General features: G+C 46.5%; 1 protein-coding gene across 1 annotated transcript in view; it reads right to left on the bottom strand.

Annotated features, from left to right (window-relative positions):
• Window positions 1-730: 730 nt before the first annotated feature.
• The window catches only part of NSG2 (neuronal vesicle trafficking associated 2), a 30,656-nt gene continuing 14,769 nt past the window's right edge, over window positions 731-16,617 (bottom strand). The window contains exons 4-5 of the mRNA XM_059860254.1: window positions 3,985-4,095; window positions 731-2,543 (exon numbers count right to left, since the gene is read on the bottom strand). Coding sequence (XP_059716237.1) covers window positions 2,352-2,543; window positions 3,985-4,095 — 303 coding nt within the window. The 3' untranslated portion in view covers window positions 731-2,351. The remainder of the gene's footprint in view (window positions 2,544-3,984; window positions 4,096-16,617) is intronic.

Below are 16,617 nucleotides of genomic sequence, written 5' to 3'. Positions count from 1 at the left end.
GATCCTTTCAATATATTTCACAAGTACTCAGTGCTGACCTCTAACACCAGAGTGGTTTCTCTCCTGTGGTAGCTCAATTTCACAACTCTGAATACACTTTTTTTTTTTTTTTTTTTTTTAAGGAAAGCTATCCGAAGGCTTTACAAAATGTTCTTTAGCCTTTGGGAATGAGTCAATTTAATGCCAGGCTATCATTCCATTTCAAAGAGCCAAAGAATTTGAGGCAACACAATCTGCTTGCTGAAGCATGTGAGATGAATACAGCTGTGGGTTTGTCACAAATCAAGCTGTGGAGTTTGGGTACAGAGCTCAACTTTCCCAAAGTTCAGCTGTGGCCCTTGGTTTGCCAGCTGGATTTCCTTGAACCCCCCATTCCAAGGAATGCCTGCATCAGGAAAAGATGGCAAGGGGGACATTGCTGCCAGGAAAAGTTCCTATAATCCACTGGTTTTAAAATGGGAAGGGAGTCCATGGAAAGGAATTCCCATTAAAATGGAGCTCCACTGTAAAGCAGTAGAAGATGAGCTGCAATTTAATTATTATTTTCCTATTGGAAATGGGTGAGAACACAGGGAATAAAATCCAGGCATTAAAAGGGGAAAATGGGAAGTTCTGGAAATGCCTCCTGAAATGCAGAGTCACCTTGGGGCTGGTGCAAGGTGCAGCCTCTGCCTGGCAGCAGCACACAAATGCCACCCAGCACCTGCAAGAAAACCCACGGGAGCCACTCTCAGTCACATCGAACTTTATTTTAATCCCGTCAGAAAAGTTCAAGAATTACACCAAAAAATACTTCAGTCTCTGCTACCTACTGACAAAAAATACACCACAAAATTATAAACTGTTCAGTGGTTTTGCTGGAGTTGGGGCTGTTGGTGGAGGGGGCGGTTTGTACATTTTGAGTGAGAAATGAATTTACAGGTGGAAAGGGAAGGGAGGAGAGGGAGTCAGACAATGGTGTTTGGCACTACAGTTTTAGCTACACTATACAGTTATTTATCATGATGCCTGCAGGACTGAGGAGTTCTGCCCTCACACACTGCCCAGAGTCTCTGACATGGAGGACAAAACTGCCCAATGCGAGGGAAGAAGGGGCCAGTTCCTAATTTCCATCCCAGCCTAGCCAAAAATCTGAAAAAGCAGCTCAGACAAGGTGAGCCTTGCCCTGCCTGGGCACTCTGCTCTTGCAGCTCTGGGAAAAGAGAATCCTTGGGGGTGTTTTAGATCCCACCAGCCTGCACTAATCTCAAGTGCCATTTGTGGGGAGAGGATGTGTTACTCTGGGCAGGACTGGATTAAGCTTGGGGTCTGCTCTGGGTTTGCAAGCAGAGACTTGATTTTTACCTGTCTCTAGTGACCTGGAATTATAGGAAATGCTGAAGGAGCTGAAGCTGAAGGAGGGAAGCAGGAGCATCCCATTTCATGGGAAAATCAGGGGCTGAAATTTAGAGGCTCCATGCTATCAGAATTTTTGAGATGCTCTTCTGATCATAATGGCATTTCTTTGAGTTTTGGTGACCCTCAGGAGAGCGGGTCCCAAAGGATGAAGCCCCATGGAAGTTGCCAAAGCTCATGCAGGGAATCTATGCCAGAAGCAGAAGTAGAGTCCTGAACTCCTGAGTCCTGTGCTCAAAAGTTTATTCAAGATTTCACTGCAGCAGCCTCTGCCTGCCCCCATCCTGCTCCTTCTCCAAGCAGCAGCCTGGATTTCAGCCTCAGAGCCTGGCCAGGACCAGCAGCACTCTGGTGGCTCATTAGGAACACCAGGAACTTTCTGGGTTTCCTTGGGGCACTGTGCAGGGTCTGTGTTTGCACGTGAGCATGTCTGGGGAAGGAGGGGATGCCTGTATTTCTCTGTCAGTGAATGAACACTGACACTGGATTCAATCTGACAGCAAAATATCTCCCCTTTGGCAAATCAAACAGCACCACAATGTCTTTGTACCAGGTTCTCTCTACCCTTTCCTGAAAGGATTCCAGCTCTCCCTTCAGTGCATGTGGAGCCTCTGTCACAGCTTTCCAGCGCTGACAAAACTTGGTGGGATTCTCTTTGCTGCTTTTATCCTCTCTGGCTGTTTACCTAACTTGCTTTTTTTGTTTTTTAATTTATTTTTCTAACAAATAGTTAAGCAATGATTTAAAAATATTTTTACATCGTTAAGGTACAGTCAACATCAAACATGCCTTTGTACAAGAGCTCGACTCGGTTACAAATCAACGAGAACAACGCACAAAAAGAAATATCCATGAAGCTGCTCCTGCCCTCGGGTCGGATTCCCTCCTGCCCCGCAGGGCACGCTCGGGTGTTGTCCCCCCGCCCTCCCGCTCCAGCTCCGCCCAGCTCGTTCCCTTTAATGCCCTTCTGTCTTGGCAGCCTTGTTGTCGTGGCTGGCCGAGCCCGAGGGCAGCCAGGGGGACACGGCCCGGGAGCTGGTCTGCTTGGCCATGCTGTAGTGGCTGATGACGGTGTAGAACCTGCCCCGGGAGTTGGAATCCTGTGCCGAGTAGTAGGCGTCCAGCGAGGCGGGGATGCAGCGCTTGTGCTGGGAGGGGAGAGCACAAAGAGAAGCAGAGTGATGGCACCAGTGATGCTCTCAGGGCTCCTGTTGGCACTCACACTGCTGCAGCTGCCCTGGAGAGCACCAAGCCCGGCTTGGCCTTCCAAACCCGTTGCTATTGGCAACAGATGGCAGCAGATCTCAGGGATCCGGGCTGTGGAATGAGGGAGGGACCAAACTGGGCTGGGCTGAGCAGCTCTGCTCACCTGCTGGTCCCAGGCCAGAATTCATCCCCAGACAGGCAGAGGCAGCAAAAGCTGCTTTGTGCTGCTCTGTTAGAGAGTGTTACCTTGACTGTGGGATGAGCAGCTGGCTGGGGACGGCAGGAGGCACAGCCCAATGGGGCAGCTCTTTTCACAAGTTCAGGTTGGATTTGATTCTGAAATTCATGACTCTATGAAGGGACCTCAAAACTCATCTCATTCCAAGCCTCTGCCATGGGCAGGGACACCTTCCACTGTCCCAGGCTGCTCCAAGCCCTGTCCAGCCTGGCCTTGGGCACTTCCTGGGATCCAGGGGCAGCCCCAGCTGCTCAGGGCACCCTGTGCCAGGGCCTGCCCACCCTCTCCAGGAAGGATTTCTTCCCAATATCCAACTAAACCTTCTCTCTGTCACTTTGAAGCCATTCCCCCTTGTGAAGAGTCTCTCTCCATCTTTCTTGTAGCTCCTTCAGATAGTGGAGGCCACAATTAGATCACCCCAAAGCCTTTTCTTTTCCAGGCTGAACAATCCCAATTCTCCCTTTTTATATAACCTAAGAGAGTAATTCACAATGATTAATACACCAATCTTTCTCTATTTTCCAGCTCACACATTATCCCCAGTGTGGTCAAGACTCCTGTGAATTTATGAATTTATTCACAGTGAGAAGTCAGTGAATTATTTTGCAAAACATATATATATTTTTATCTCAGCAGACCAGGCAAACAGTTCTGTGAATATTCAGTACAAAATCACTGGGTTTTAGCAATTGTTACAGGGGTTTGCTCTTGATAAAGGCTCAAGAGCACCTAGAAGTGAACTACTTGGGCAAATTTGGATTTCTTTCACAAAGGACAGAGTGTCAGCACTGCAGCAGTTTGCTTTGCATTACAATGTATGCCAGTAAACATCAGTTACTTGGGAGTGTGGGAAGCAAATGCAGGATCCCAGCTGCAATAAATCCATTCACAAATATGAGGGATTGTTGCTGAACATCTGTCTGTAGTGTTCACCAAATGCTAATCCCAACAATTACACTGTAACAGTAGCTGATGGAGGCAGATGCATGTCCACATTTCCCAGAACACTTTTTCCATTTCAACACATTCCTGCCAAATGTTCTGTTTGGCCTGGTCAAAATAAAAAGAGCAGCCTGGGCTGTAACCATGCAGGCAATTAGAGCCTGTCATTAGCTCAGGCAATTCATCCTTCTGAAGTTCCTTACCTTATAAACAAATCCATCTGGGCAACTGTGGTCGTAAGTGAAGGCTTTGTACACCACAAGGAACACTATGCAGGCAAGGAATGCCAGAGCCAGGCTTATGAGGATGGTGACCTAGAAAAGAGGGATAATGTTACTGTACATATGTTAAAATGGCATGTGAGCAACCTCATAATTAAATGACTTATAGGAGCAGACATTCTAACAGACTGCAGCCTTCACTCCACCGTGCAGTACTTAACTAAGCATGGTAATTGACTGAATGCTGGATCCAATATCCTGGATACCCACATCATTCCCATCCCCCCACAGACTTTCAACATTCCTGTGTTTAACCCCTTGCAAATGTACAGACTTTGCTGTAGTATTTGGTGCTCTCAGCTCTGGCCCAGCAGGCCCCTGCAGCAGCCAGAATTCCCATTCCAGGTCTGATGAGTGTGGATGAAGTGCCCTGCAGCCAGGGCAGATCCCACTTTTCTGGGAGCAGAGCAGGTGAGCAGGAGGAGCAAGGAGATCTTTGTAGCTCACATCCCTTTGTGCCTCCTGGGCAATTCCACCAGATAAATTGTGCCCTGCAGGAGGAAGAGGATCCTCCTCTGTTTCTCCAAGCTGTAAAAGGACAATATCCCGACTACTGACAAAACCCCAAGAGCAGATGCTGGGGCTGGAGGTACCAGACCCAATTCCCTCTTTGGGGCTCAAATATTTCCCCTCTCCTCATTGCCCAGCAGGTCACCCTGTCTGTTTCTTTGCTGGAGCTCCCTTCTCTCCAGCCCTTCCAGGTCCCTCCTAAATAGTTCACCCAACAGCAAGTTTTCTGTCCCTACTCCTGTCTGGGATGGAGGCCCCGGGGGATCACTGATTTTTGCTCAGCTGTCTGCTCCTCAAGGACTGAGCAAGGAGCTGTAAAACACTCCCATCCTTCCCTTTCCCAAAGCTTTCTTGGTCCCATAATTCCACAAAAACCTATCACATCCAAAACACAGGCAAGAGAGAGCTGTGGAGACTTATCTAGCAGGAGAGATCCCTGAATTTATTGTTTAATCTGAATGTTTTAGAATAAAAGGTAAAAAGGTGAGGCTGGGGCTATGAGGCTTTGCCAAGGACAAAGAGTTCACTGAAGCCCAGACCTGCCTTTTAATGTTCCTGCTTGGTTTAACCTCTCCTTGGGGCCTCATCTGCTGCAAAATGGGTCAATTAAGCCAAAGGCAGCAACAGAGGGAGCAGAATTTACTGCTGGAGTCAGGAGAACACTGTTAGAGAGTCCTGGAGTGCTGCAGAGGGATCTGGCACTAAAGGAGTGCAGTTGTATGAATTGCACCAATCCAACCAAGAAAATTTGGGATCCATCTCCTCTCAGAGCCCCCTCAGAGGGGTGGATAGAAATGTTTCAGAGCAGCTTTATGGCAACCCTTGGGTTCCCATCCTAGGGGAGTCTGTCCCTTTTCATGGGGAGAAAGGCTCAGCTGGATTCAAGGCAGATGCAAATGGAATTTGACATGATTTGTTTCCCCAGAAGAAGTTGTATTACACATGGAAAAAAAAAAAAAAGAATAAGTCCCCTTGGTGTGGTAAAAAAGAGAGACTTCCTGGATTAAATATACTCTACTTTTTCCAACAGGAGACTTGGGAAAACCAGATCCCTCCCCATAAAGAGCCACCACAATCCTGCTGGCAGGTCAGTGTGGAGGAGCATTTCCCCTGTAGAACACAGGTCCATCACCTCCTCCCTGTTTAAAAGAGGAGCCTGCTAGGCCTGGTTGTCCCTCTAATTCCAGTACTAAACCACGGTGACAGTGACACAAGTGTCCTTTGAGGTTAATTTGAAGGCATTAGAGCAAGATGTTCATCTTGCTCTACCAAAGCCAATGCTGAGGGGCAGCCCTGGCTGGAAATTCAGAAATAAGAAATGCTCAGCTCTCCAGTCTGGCTACTGTGCCCCAAATTAAACGTACAATGAGAAAATAAATGTTGCTTGAAACTCAGCCTCCAGAAGCAGAAAGAACTGAGCTGTCTGCAGTGAGAATAAATGTCTCTTCATGGCTCTTCTGCTCAATCCCACGTGCATGCACAGCCTATGGAAATAACCATTAGAACTGCAATTTGAGGGGTTCTTTCCTCTTGTCCTCCCACTGAGTCCCCAAAAATAACAAATCTCCCTCTGTTCTGGCCAAGTGCTGACACCCAGTTGATCTGTGCTGAGCTCTCCCCTCCCTCCTGAGCCCATTTTCACCCTCCTGCCTTTCCTGCACTCACAGAATTGCTGTAACAATATTACACCTGCTGATAAATGGTGGAAAATTGCTCCAGATGAAATGTCATGTAAGATGTTAAAACCCAAAGGGAAGAGAAATCCACCCCCAGATATTCTGCCATGCCAGAGCTAAGATCCACCTCTCCAACTACTCCAGAGCATACAAAGCTTCATTAACATTCACACACCAAAGAATCACAGAGCTGCAATACCTAATAAACCTCCACTTTTTTTTTTATGATTAACACGAACCTTGGCAGTCTCTAAGCAATATAAACACTCACAGAGGGGAAATAAAATTTAGTGAGCAGATAAAACCTAGAAGTGCTGCAGGCATGAATCTGTCACATGTGACTGCTCGAGTGGGTGAAAGAAGGGGGGGATTTGCCTTCCCTCTCCTCAAAATCTCACATGATTCCCAAAGGTTCCCTTAAGAGGGAGCAGAGAAGAGAGAACATCATTACCACACCAAAACATTCCATTCCCCCCATCCTCCAAAAAATGTGGGAGAGGCCCTTAACATCCATGAAGGATGATGTTGAGCTCCCATCAACAGCAGCACACTTGGGGTGGTTCTCCCTTTTCCCACAGATAAAGAACATTTTTTTGCATTTTCACACAGCACAGATGAATAAAAGGATCCATCCTCATCAGGCAGCAGGAGATCAGGTGCCAGCAGGTTTTGTGCCAGGCAGAGGATGCCTAATTGCAGTGGTGTTCCAGCTAACCTGGCTTTCATGCAGCCCATGGAAGCATCCTCCCTGCTCTCTTTGATTTCATCAGCTGCCCAGGATCTCCTTTTTCATCAAAAATTCCCTTTTTCCCTCTCTCACTCCAGCACAAAGCCTTGTTTAAAAGGCAGCCAGAGAACAATGGCACATCCAAACAGCAGGGCATTTATTTAACAGCTTTTTTCCACTGCAAGGTTTTTACAGTTTTATTCCTTATTCATACAATATATAATCATGGAATGGCTTGGCTGGGAAGGGACCTCAAAGATCATCTCATTCCATGGGCAGGGACCCCTTCCACTCCCAGCCCTGTCCATCCTGGCCTTGAACACTTCCAGGGATCCAGGAGCACCCTGTGTCAGGGCCTGCCCACCCCCACAAGGAAGAATTTCTTGCCAGCATCCAACCTAAATTTCCCCTCTTTCAGAGTGGGTGGCACTTCTTAGATACCAGGCGTGATTTTATTTCTAAATTTCTGGTAAATCAGTGTTTGACTCTGGACACTTTTCTCCTTGCTCATACACTTAAAGCAGGAGCAGAGCCAAGAAGATGCCAACCAAGAAAAGCCTTGCTGCCTACAGGAAAAGCAGCCAGGCCCAGAGAAGAGATAAAAATCATTTATCACAGAAAAATCCCTACAAAATTCTGCACCATTTTCCTACTCTCTGCAGCTGTAACGTGAATTAGGGATCTCAGAAGCCTCTGCTGCCTATTTTTGTTCCTGCCCTCTTCTCAGCCTCTTCACAAAATTCCAGTTTCTCAGGAAAGGATCCTTCTGCTGCTGCCATGTCTGGTTCTACAAGATACCTTCAGCGTTGCTGGGTATTGGGAAATTTTCTGACCTCTAATAGGCAATTCAGCTGAGGAAGTTCTCTTGGTTTTAATTTTAGTCTTTGTAGAAGAAGAAAGGCAAAGAACAAGGCAAAATTTATTATGAACAAAACTGGCAAAAATTCTGTCAAGGTTATTTCAGAGAGGAGCTTAAGAGCTGTGCTTGGAGAGGCAGCAAAGCTTTTCCTGTGGTTTATGGCAATTCCATTGCACCTAAAAACCCATCAGTCCCTGACAACCCAGTTAACTTGCAGGAAAAAAAAAAATCACAAAATCATCTAAGGGCATCCAAATTCATCCATGCCCTCCTGAATCCATCATAAGGATTTCTGCTTGACAATGAAAAATTCAGGAGGGCAATTTTTTCCCCTTCATGCCATAACTTGTTCAGCTGATAATGAGATGGAAGATTGACACCATCAGATTTCCACATGGAAGGTGCAGTTAAAGGACCAGGAGCTCCTGGATCCAGCTAGCCTGGTGGCCTCTGTGTATTCCAGGATGAAATCCAAGTGCAAACACCCAGATCCAGGTTGTTATTGCAAGGAAACTCTGGTGTGTCAGCAGGGAGGGAGCCAGGACACTGAGATGGGTCAGGTATGATGAGGTACCCCCCAAACTCACCCCAGGAAGAGCTGCCCCACTGCTCAAACTCTGCACCACAGAACTGCTGTGCTGCCTTGCCCAGCACCCAGACACCCTGATCTACCCTGGCAGTGAAAATGATCTGACTGCACTTCTTCAAAAATGTCATTTTACTTCCCACTGTTAAAAATATTTTTGTAATAAGTTGCTGATTTTGCTGATCTTGTGGCAACAGCTTCGCCTCCGAAATTTTGAAAGGCTAACTGCAAAAAACAGTGACACAATTGGGTCTTCAGATTTGCTTAGTACTGCTCAAGGAGATGTAGGATTGTTCTTTATTATTACAGCACAGCTTTATTCCAGATGGTGTCCAGATTCTTAAGAAGAATTGTTTAGGAGATGCTTTGTAAGAGGAAAATATCCTTAGTCATGTCTCTACATTTTCAGGGCTATAGGAAAATACTCCATAATGCTGTGAGGTTTCTTAGTGAAGTTTTAAGGTGGGTGGGATTTTTTGGTACTTTAACTTATATTTCATGACCATAAAGCAACCTGGTCCCAGTTCTCATAAGAACAGGTGAGGATGGGATCATCCTGGGAGCCAGGAACTTCTCCCATCTGCTCCAGGGCTGATCCCCAGTGGGCAGCAGCAAAGGGGCTGGGATTGTGCCCACTCAGGTGAGACCCCACCTGCAGAGCTGCCCCAGCCCTGGCCCAGCACAGCCAGGACCTGGAGTTGCTGGAGAGAGCCCAGAGGAGGCACCAGAGGATCAGAGGGATGGAGCAGCTCTGCTGGGAGAGCTGGGATTGTTCACCTGGGCAGGAGAAGCTTTGGGGTGACTTCATTGCGGCCTTTTTGTACCTGGAGAAGCTACAAGGAAGATGGAGAGAGATTTTACAAGAGCCTGGAGTGACAGGACAAGGGGGAATCGCTTCACACTGACAGAGAGTAGGGTTAGATTGGATTTTAGGAAAAAAAAAATTACTGTGAGGGTGGGGAGGCCCTGGCACAGGGTGCCCAGAGCAGCTGTGGCTGCCCCTGGATCCCTGGCAGGGCCCAAGGCCAGGCTGGACAGGGCTGGGAGCCACCTGGGACAGTGGGAGGTGTCCCTGCCCATGGCAGGGGGTGGCACTGGATGATTTTTAAGGTCCCTTCCTAGCCAAATCATTCTGTGAGTCTCTGCTCCACTATTCCATGGGTTCCTTTCAGCCCACACAGCCCAGCAATGAAATCCCAAAACACTCACAGAGTGCAGAGAGGCTCATTTATCCAAGTACCCCAAAGCCTCGGAAGAGTGCACTTGAAACAGCACTGGCTGTCTCTGAGCCAATTTCCCCTCCCAGCCATGTCCCTCTGGGCTCTACCCATCTCTGCACATCCCAGCCCACCGTGACAACACCAGAGAACCTCTCCAAGTCTGCAAATGTTAAAAAGAAACATCTCTTTTCCAGGACAGCCAGCAGCAATTCCTCTGCTCTGCGCCTCCTAAAGCTGTGAGAGCAGCACGAGTGTGGAAGGAGCACACCGTGTTTCTAAGCAATTTGTCAAATAATTAAATTATGCACACAATAACTAGCTGGCTCAATTATATTAGCCAGTCTCCATCATGTAATATAATTTCTAGTGGCTGTTTAGGCACTAATAGCCTCAGATCTTTTTAACAGTGTCTGGTGCCAGCTGCGGGCTGCGTGACATCTCCCTGTGCCAAGTCAAACCCCTTGGATGGAAAATTCATGGCTCAGTTTCCAAGCCCCCGTTCCTTATGGAAGTTCTAAATGCCATTTTAAATAAAGCTCCTGCACCAATGAGTATCAGTGAATTTCCATTTAGGTAAATAAAAAGCTCTGTTGGGTTTGCTTTCTCTTTTCTGCTATTTAATGCAATAAAAAATTCCTTCATCAAGCAGGCAGGCATAGTGAGATGGGGTGATATTGTTTCTAGGAACACCAAATAAATACATGGCCATTTTGGCAGACCAGACAGGTTTTTAAAGGTGTTTTTCCCCTCCTCCTTCAAGAATATTTTCTTTCTTTTTCAATTGTCAGAAGCCTTCCCACTGGAACTAGGTGATCTTTCAGGTCCCTCCTGCCCAGCCCAGGCCATTCAATGATTGTGTTTCTGTTACCTCCAAAAGAAATGGAGCAGAGCCCCCAAATTAAACAAGAGGGTGACTCAAGAGCTGCTCAGAAAGGAGCTTTTCTTCCCAAAGCCACATCCTGAGAACACCTGGCAGCCCATTTCAGGAGCTGAGCAACGCTGGAAGAGGCTTCCTTCCAGATCCCTAATTTGAGGTGTTTTTTCAATTAGTGGGACTGCAGCAGACAGAAACATCCTCTCCAAGCCTTCCTGATGTGCAGCCCTTCCCTGCTGCCCTGGCACAGCCTTGGCTGTGACATTTCCTCTGGTCACTCCACGTGGGACATGGCAATGGATGCCTCAGTTCATCACAGGCCCTTCTAAAATGCATTAACAGGAACACAAGATAAATCAAGTCATCAATAAACTGTCTCCTTGCCTGCCAAGACTCAACCTCTGCAGAGTCTCATGAATGCAAAATCGTCCCCTCTCACTCCTCCCTGATGTTGGATTTGGTGCAGGGAAAGCTTTGGGAGCCCTGAGCAAGAATGGATTCAGGGATTAGCTCCTGGCAACACACCTGGAACTGCAGGTTGTGTTCCCTGCTCTGCTACTGCCTTTTTCTGACAGCTGACATCCCTCCAAACCCAGCTCCAGAGCTCCCTCCCCACTCAGACAACCCCAGCCAGAGCCACCCACAGCTGCAAACATCTAATTTCCCCAAATCTTGGCTTTTTCTGAGACAAAACCACCCAAAGACCACCACCACACCACAGCCAAGGATCGGGCTGGTTCTAGGGAAAAGCTGAGGTGCATTTCCTTTGTGAAATTACCCTCTTCCAAAGGTCAGGCTTGCATGAATTAAAGCACCTCTGTTCAGTGCACTCTTGTGCTTGAAGAAAATAATCACTTGGAAGTTGTTCCTTCAAGAAGGGCAACAAATTCACCTGTATTTCAGCATTTATGTCTCCCATCATGAGCAGGAAATAATATTTCTGCATTCATGGCTCAGTACACCCATTTCTCCTTAAAAACTTATTATGTGGGTGCTTTATAGGAGAACAAAGTGAGGGCTTGGTGAGCAAAGTGTCCCCTGGGTAACTTAAGAATTAAAAGCCTTTCCATTTTGAATTAGAAAGATGAGGCTTTATTGCTGCAAATGACTTACAAGAGCTACTCTTTTAAAAGCAAACAAGAGAAATGAGTAATCGAGGTGATTATGCTGCCTCCAAAGGCACCAGGCCAGTTCCATTAGCTGTGGATCCGACCCAACAGGCTTTAATACATCTGCAAGTACCAACAAGAGGCAGCTCAGCTCTGCTTAACATTCAACCACAGCCTCTGCTGCTTTAGAGAGAGTGAAACATTGCATGGAGAAATTTGTGTCACTGAAGCTTTGCACTTCCTTGATTATTATTATTTTTTTTTTAGCATTCAGTGGTCTGGCTACAAGACTCCAAATGCACTTCCCAACAGGCAATAAACTTTGCTTTGGTTTCACTCAGCTGAAAATTCTTTCCTGCTCTTCCATCCTGCTTGGTCTCCTTTGCTACAGTGGCCACACCAGCATTAAATATCTTTCACTTCACCTCAAATGCTGACAGGAAAATTGCCCAACACGCAGATTTCCTGTGGGGTGCCAGAGGTACGTGCAGAGTGGTGTTGGAGACAGAGATGCAGTGTAAGAAATCCTCCAGGCCCAATGGGAAATGCAATTACATCCTGGAATTAGCACCAGGGGTATCTCCATGTGGTCACTTATGGAAATATTTTCGAGCATTTTGCTCCAAAGCCAAGAGTCAATTGAGGTTTCTGCTCTGTAAATCTTTTTCCTTCCATATATCCTGGTTTGAAGAATGAACTTTCAGCAAGTGTAGCCCACAAAATTTAGGCATGTGAATATTCTCTGTGACTTCCACTTTTAGAGATTTTCTGCAGAACAATTCACTTTCTTCTTCTCTCCAAAAATCAATTGAATGGAAAAAAAACCCAAACCAAGACTGAACAAATCTTTTCAGCTGACTATTCTGTTAGTGCTTACAGATGGCAAAAATAAACAGTCAAGGCTTTTCCTGACTTTGTAAAAGAGTGTCTATGTGTGTAAAACTAACATAAAACAAGAATGCACTGTAAGGAATAGTCCATTTCCTATTAAAAAATCATATTTGTTTTTTTTTTTTCCTTTGCTTTGTTAAGTGGTCCCTAAGCCAGTAGAGAGCATTCCAGTTAAATCAAAATAGATTTTTCTTGCTTGTTTTAGACACAGACATGACATTTTTGGGCCCTTGCCTGTACAAAACAATTAAGGAATTAGCTGGGAGTACTTACAAAACCCTCAGACTCCTACCCAGACAGGGGAAACCCTGCAGGGTTTATAGCAATACCTGGGGCTGTGATCAGACAGATCTGTTCCCTGGCAGCTGAGCCACAAATCCCCACTCAGTTCATCCTCACAGCTCCTGATTGTCACTGATGATCACAAACGGCTCCATCAATCTGCCTCCTGCAGCCTGGGAGAGCCACTGGGACAGATGTGACCTGTCCTCTTCTCAGAAATCCTCACAAGAAGGATTTGTGAGCTCAGGCAGAAAGATGAGGAGCACCATTTCTCACCTGCTTGCATGCACACCACGAGTGAGAGCCTGGAACCACACAGGTGAGACTTTGCATCAAGGCCAGGCAGAGCTGGGCAGTGGTTTTTGGGAAAAGAGAACCTGGGACCTTCTGAATGCACTGGAAATATTCAGCCTCCACAGAGGCAGCTTTGGCTTCACACTCAGATCATCCACCACAGTCTGGAGAACACTTAGGAGCAGTGAGAGCTGCCTGAAACCCCTGCAGGAACTCACCCACTGCATCCACAGGGAGAGGAGATTGCCTGGAGACAGCTGGGAGCTCCCAAAGGGAGGGAATATTCCTCCAAATCAAGCCCTTCCTGCTGACACTCTCTGAGTGCAAGGTCCCAGAGAAAGCCCCGGTGCCAGCCCTGCTGCTGGTGCCAGTGCCTGCCCCCCGTGCCTGCCACATCTCTGCTTTGTCCCTTGCTCTCCTGGATCCTGAAAACAGCATCTGAGCCCCAGCAGCAATTCCCAGCAGAGGGAGAAATCCCTGCGTGCAGCCCCGGCACCGCTGCCATTAGTCAGGGTAATGGGATCCTCCAGGACCTAACCGATGGGATGTGGCAGTTGCCATGGTAACCCTGGTACTGATAGGACTGAAAAGCAGAGGGAGTCCTTTCACCAGGAGTTACTCCTGCCCCCTGGGAACTCAACAATTAAAGGAGAGGTTAAAATTTATTTACCTACGAATGGGTACAATGAAAAGCCCCAGCTGTTTTCCTGGGATTTCTTTGCAGGTTAGAGGAAAAACTATCAGCATAAAGCAATAGCCTACGGGTGAAAGCAGAACAACCCAGGAGGAGTCTGAAGGATCCATGGCATGGATGGGAATTTTGGGAAGGGGGAGCAGGAATGGCACATTTAGGGCTCCGTGTGTGCAGCAAAGTGTGAATTCCCTGGGGATTTGATGGCTCGCCTTCCAGAGGGGGCACCAGGGGAGCATCTTCCATTTAGCAAAGCTGTTACCAACAGGAAATTATTCCCTGGCCCAGAAAAATCTTTGTTAATTAGGAGCCAAACATTTCAGGTATTGGCTTGGGTTTGATCATGAACAATTCTTGCATCATTGTTTTGTAGGTTGGGGCTGGAGACAAAGAGATTTTGTTCTAAATCTTTCACATTAAGTCAGAGAAAAAGAATTGTTCCAGTATGAGCATTTCAACTACAGAAGCACTTGAATGGGTTCCACTACATTTTAAGGACCTGATGAAAAGTGTGGGCAAGTATTACGTCCACTGGCCCCTGGATCTGCATGTGCAGTTTCAGGGTGGAGGGAGGAGAGGGTGATCTAATGATAAGAAATCATTGTCATTGCACACTCAACAGGGGCAGATGACACAGCCAGTGACTCTGAAAATGCATCTTGCCAAATTGCAGCAAGAAGAATGAAGTTCTCAGTCTTCATCAATACTGGCAGATGATTTCTCCAGGTAGATAAATTGCTTGCAAAAAACATCTTAAATATATCGACTTCTCCCCCGTACACCCACTCCCAACTTGTTCTGTTAAAGACAAGTACAGAGTTTAATTATTCCAACTCTGAAAACATAAACTTTTAAAAGAAACTGATCCATGAAAAGGAAAGATCTGTAGAAGATTTGAGAAGTCAGATAACTATGGGAGGTAACCATCACCCAGCTAACAGTCAATAAATCATTACCTTCCTGAAAATATTTAATAGTTCTGTGGCAGTGGTGAGGAAGGGCTCAGACTGGTGTAACAAAGAGACCAGTTTGTGTAAAACCAGTAAGGGGCCAGCAGTTCCAGGTGTCCACCCAGTGCTCTGTAGACCTACACAGAAAGGCCACTCCAGACCTCTTCTGGTGCTATCCAAATAAATCAGTGCTGCTGGATGATTTCTGGGCTATCTGGGCTGGTTGGAAGAGAAAAGGAGTCAGTGAAACCCTGTTCTCCAGAAGTAACAAGACTCCATTTGGTGGGGAATCTGCCTAAAAAGGAAAAGGGATTAAATCTCTTCTCAGCACTGATAGACTAAGGGCAGAATGATTACTCACATATGAGGGATTGTTCTTTGAAGATGCACGATGGGGTATCACTGGTGAGAAGGAGCAGGAAGCCTCAGAGGCAGAGGGTTAGAGCTGTCACCCCACAGAGGAATCAGAGCCACATTTACAAACCCTCTCTAAGGCACCTCAGTGTTGTCACAGGATGGCAAAGCCCAGGAACAGGAGCTCCCTTCAAAGCACTGCAAATGAAAGGCAAACAGCAGCCACCCTTCCCCCTCAGCCTGGGAAACCTCAGCTCACCGAGCTACTGCAGAACAAGATCTCTGCAGCTCAAAACCCTCCTAGAGGAACACACTCATAAGGCAGAAGCAGTCTGGAGAAGGCAAGGTCTATAAATCACTGCCTGTCAGCTTAGAAAAATGTTCTCTTTGCTTCTCTGTGGAGGAGTAAAATGAGAAAAGAAATTTCTTTTCTGTATAGATGGCTCAACCATAAGGTTATTTTAACATCATTTTCTCATAACCCATCTACACACAACTATTTAAACAGTTTTATAAAGGAGGTATGGGCTGACTCATGCAGCTGAAGAATCAGCCTAATTGGTCAAACTTCCAGGACAGTGTGTGCTGAGCTGGAGAGAATCATAATCTCATCTATTAGGGGATGTGACAAGAGGCAGGAGCTAGCTCAGATTCCTGGAAGAGCTGGTGTGAAATAAGAACCGTTGCCTAGGGACAGTCTCCTCTTTATGATAATTAAAGAGCTCAGATCTGGGCTATTCTGCATGGATGAAAAATATGCAAGCATAAGCTTAAATTCTGGCTTGGGCTTGTTCATGTGAGAAAGTTGTCTAATAATTCATTAGTTTCTTCAATAAAAGATACCCAAAAGGCAGGGAAAAGGGCATCTGTGGACTTGGCTGGCAGGTTCACGTGGTCTCCAAACTTTTTCCAGATCTCTTGATCTTCTGTAGCACAAAACCACAGAATTGCAGCCTCTTTTCCCTGGCAGCCAGCACCAGGACAGGAGGAAATGGCCTCAGGCTGGGCCAGGGCAGGCTCAGGGTGGACACCAGCAGGAATTTCCCCATGGAAAGGGTGCTCAGGCACTGGAACTGCCCAGGGAGGTTTGGAGTGCCCATCCCTGGAGTGTCCCAGGAAGGGCTGGAGGTGGCACTCGGTGCTCTGGGCTCGGGATAAGGTGGGGACTGGGCACAGCTTGGGCTTGATGGTCTTGGAGGGCTTTTCCAGCCTCAAAAGAACAGACAATGTGATGATCACAGTTATTATCATCTTTTTTAAAGCTTTTAAAAACATAGCCAAAGTGAGATCATAAAAATTAAGTATTTACTGTGATTTGCTCTTACAAAAAACAAATGGAAGATGATTTCATCAGTCCCAGATAATAGGGCAGCTTATAACCAGAGGGCAGGGTTTTTAATAACTTCACTGAAAATATCTACTGAGACAAAAAATGTGGTGCAATAAAAAGTACAAAAGGTAATAAATATTAGCTATTATCTCAGCTCATTTTGTCAGGAAATAATACTACAAATTTTATGGGATACATGGAA

This window comes from Haemorhous mexicanus, chromosome 15 (genome assembly GCF_027477595.1).
Source record: "Haemorhous mexicanus isolate bHaeMex1 chromosome 15, bHaeMex1.pri, whole genome shotgun sequence".
In the NCBI taxonomy this organism is placed as follows: Eukaryota; Metazoa; Chordata; class Aves; order Passeriformes; family Fringillidae; genus Haemorhous; species Haemorhous mexicanus.
Note: the sequence above shows the minus strand (reverse complement) of the source record. Positions and strands in the feature narration are given on the sequence as shown.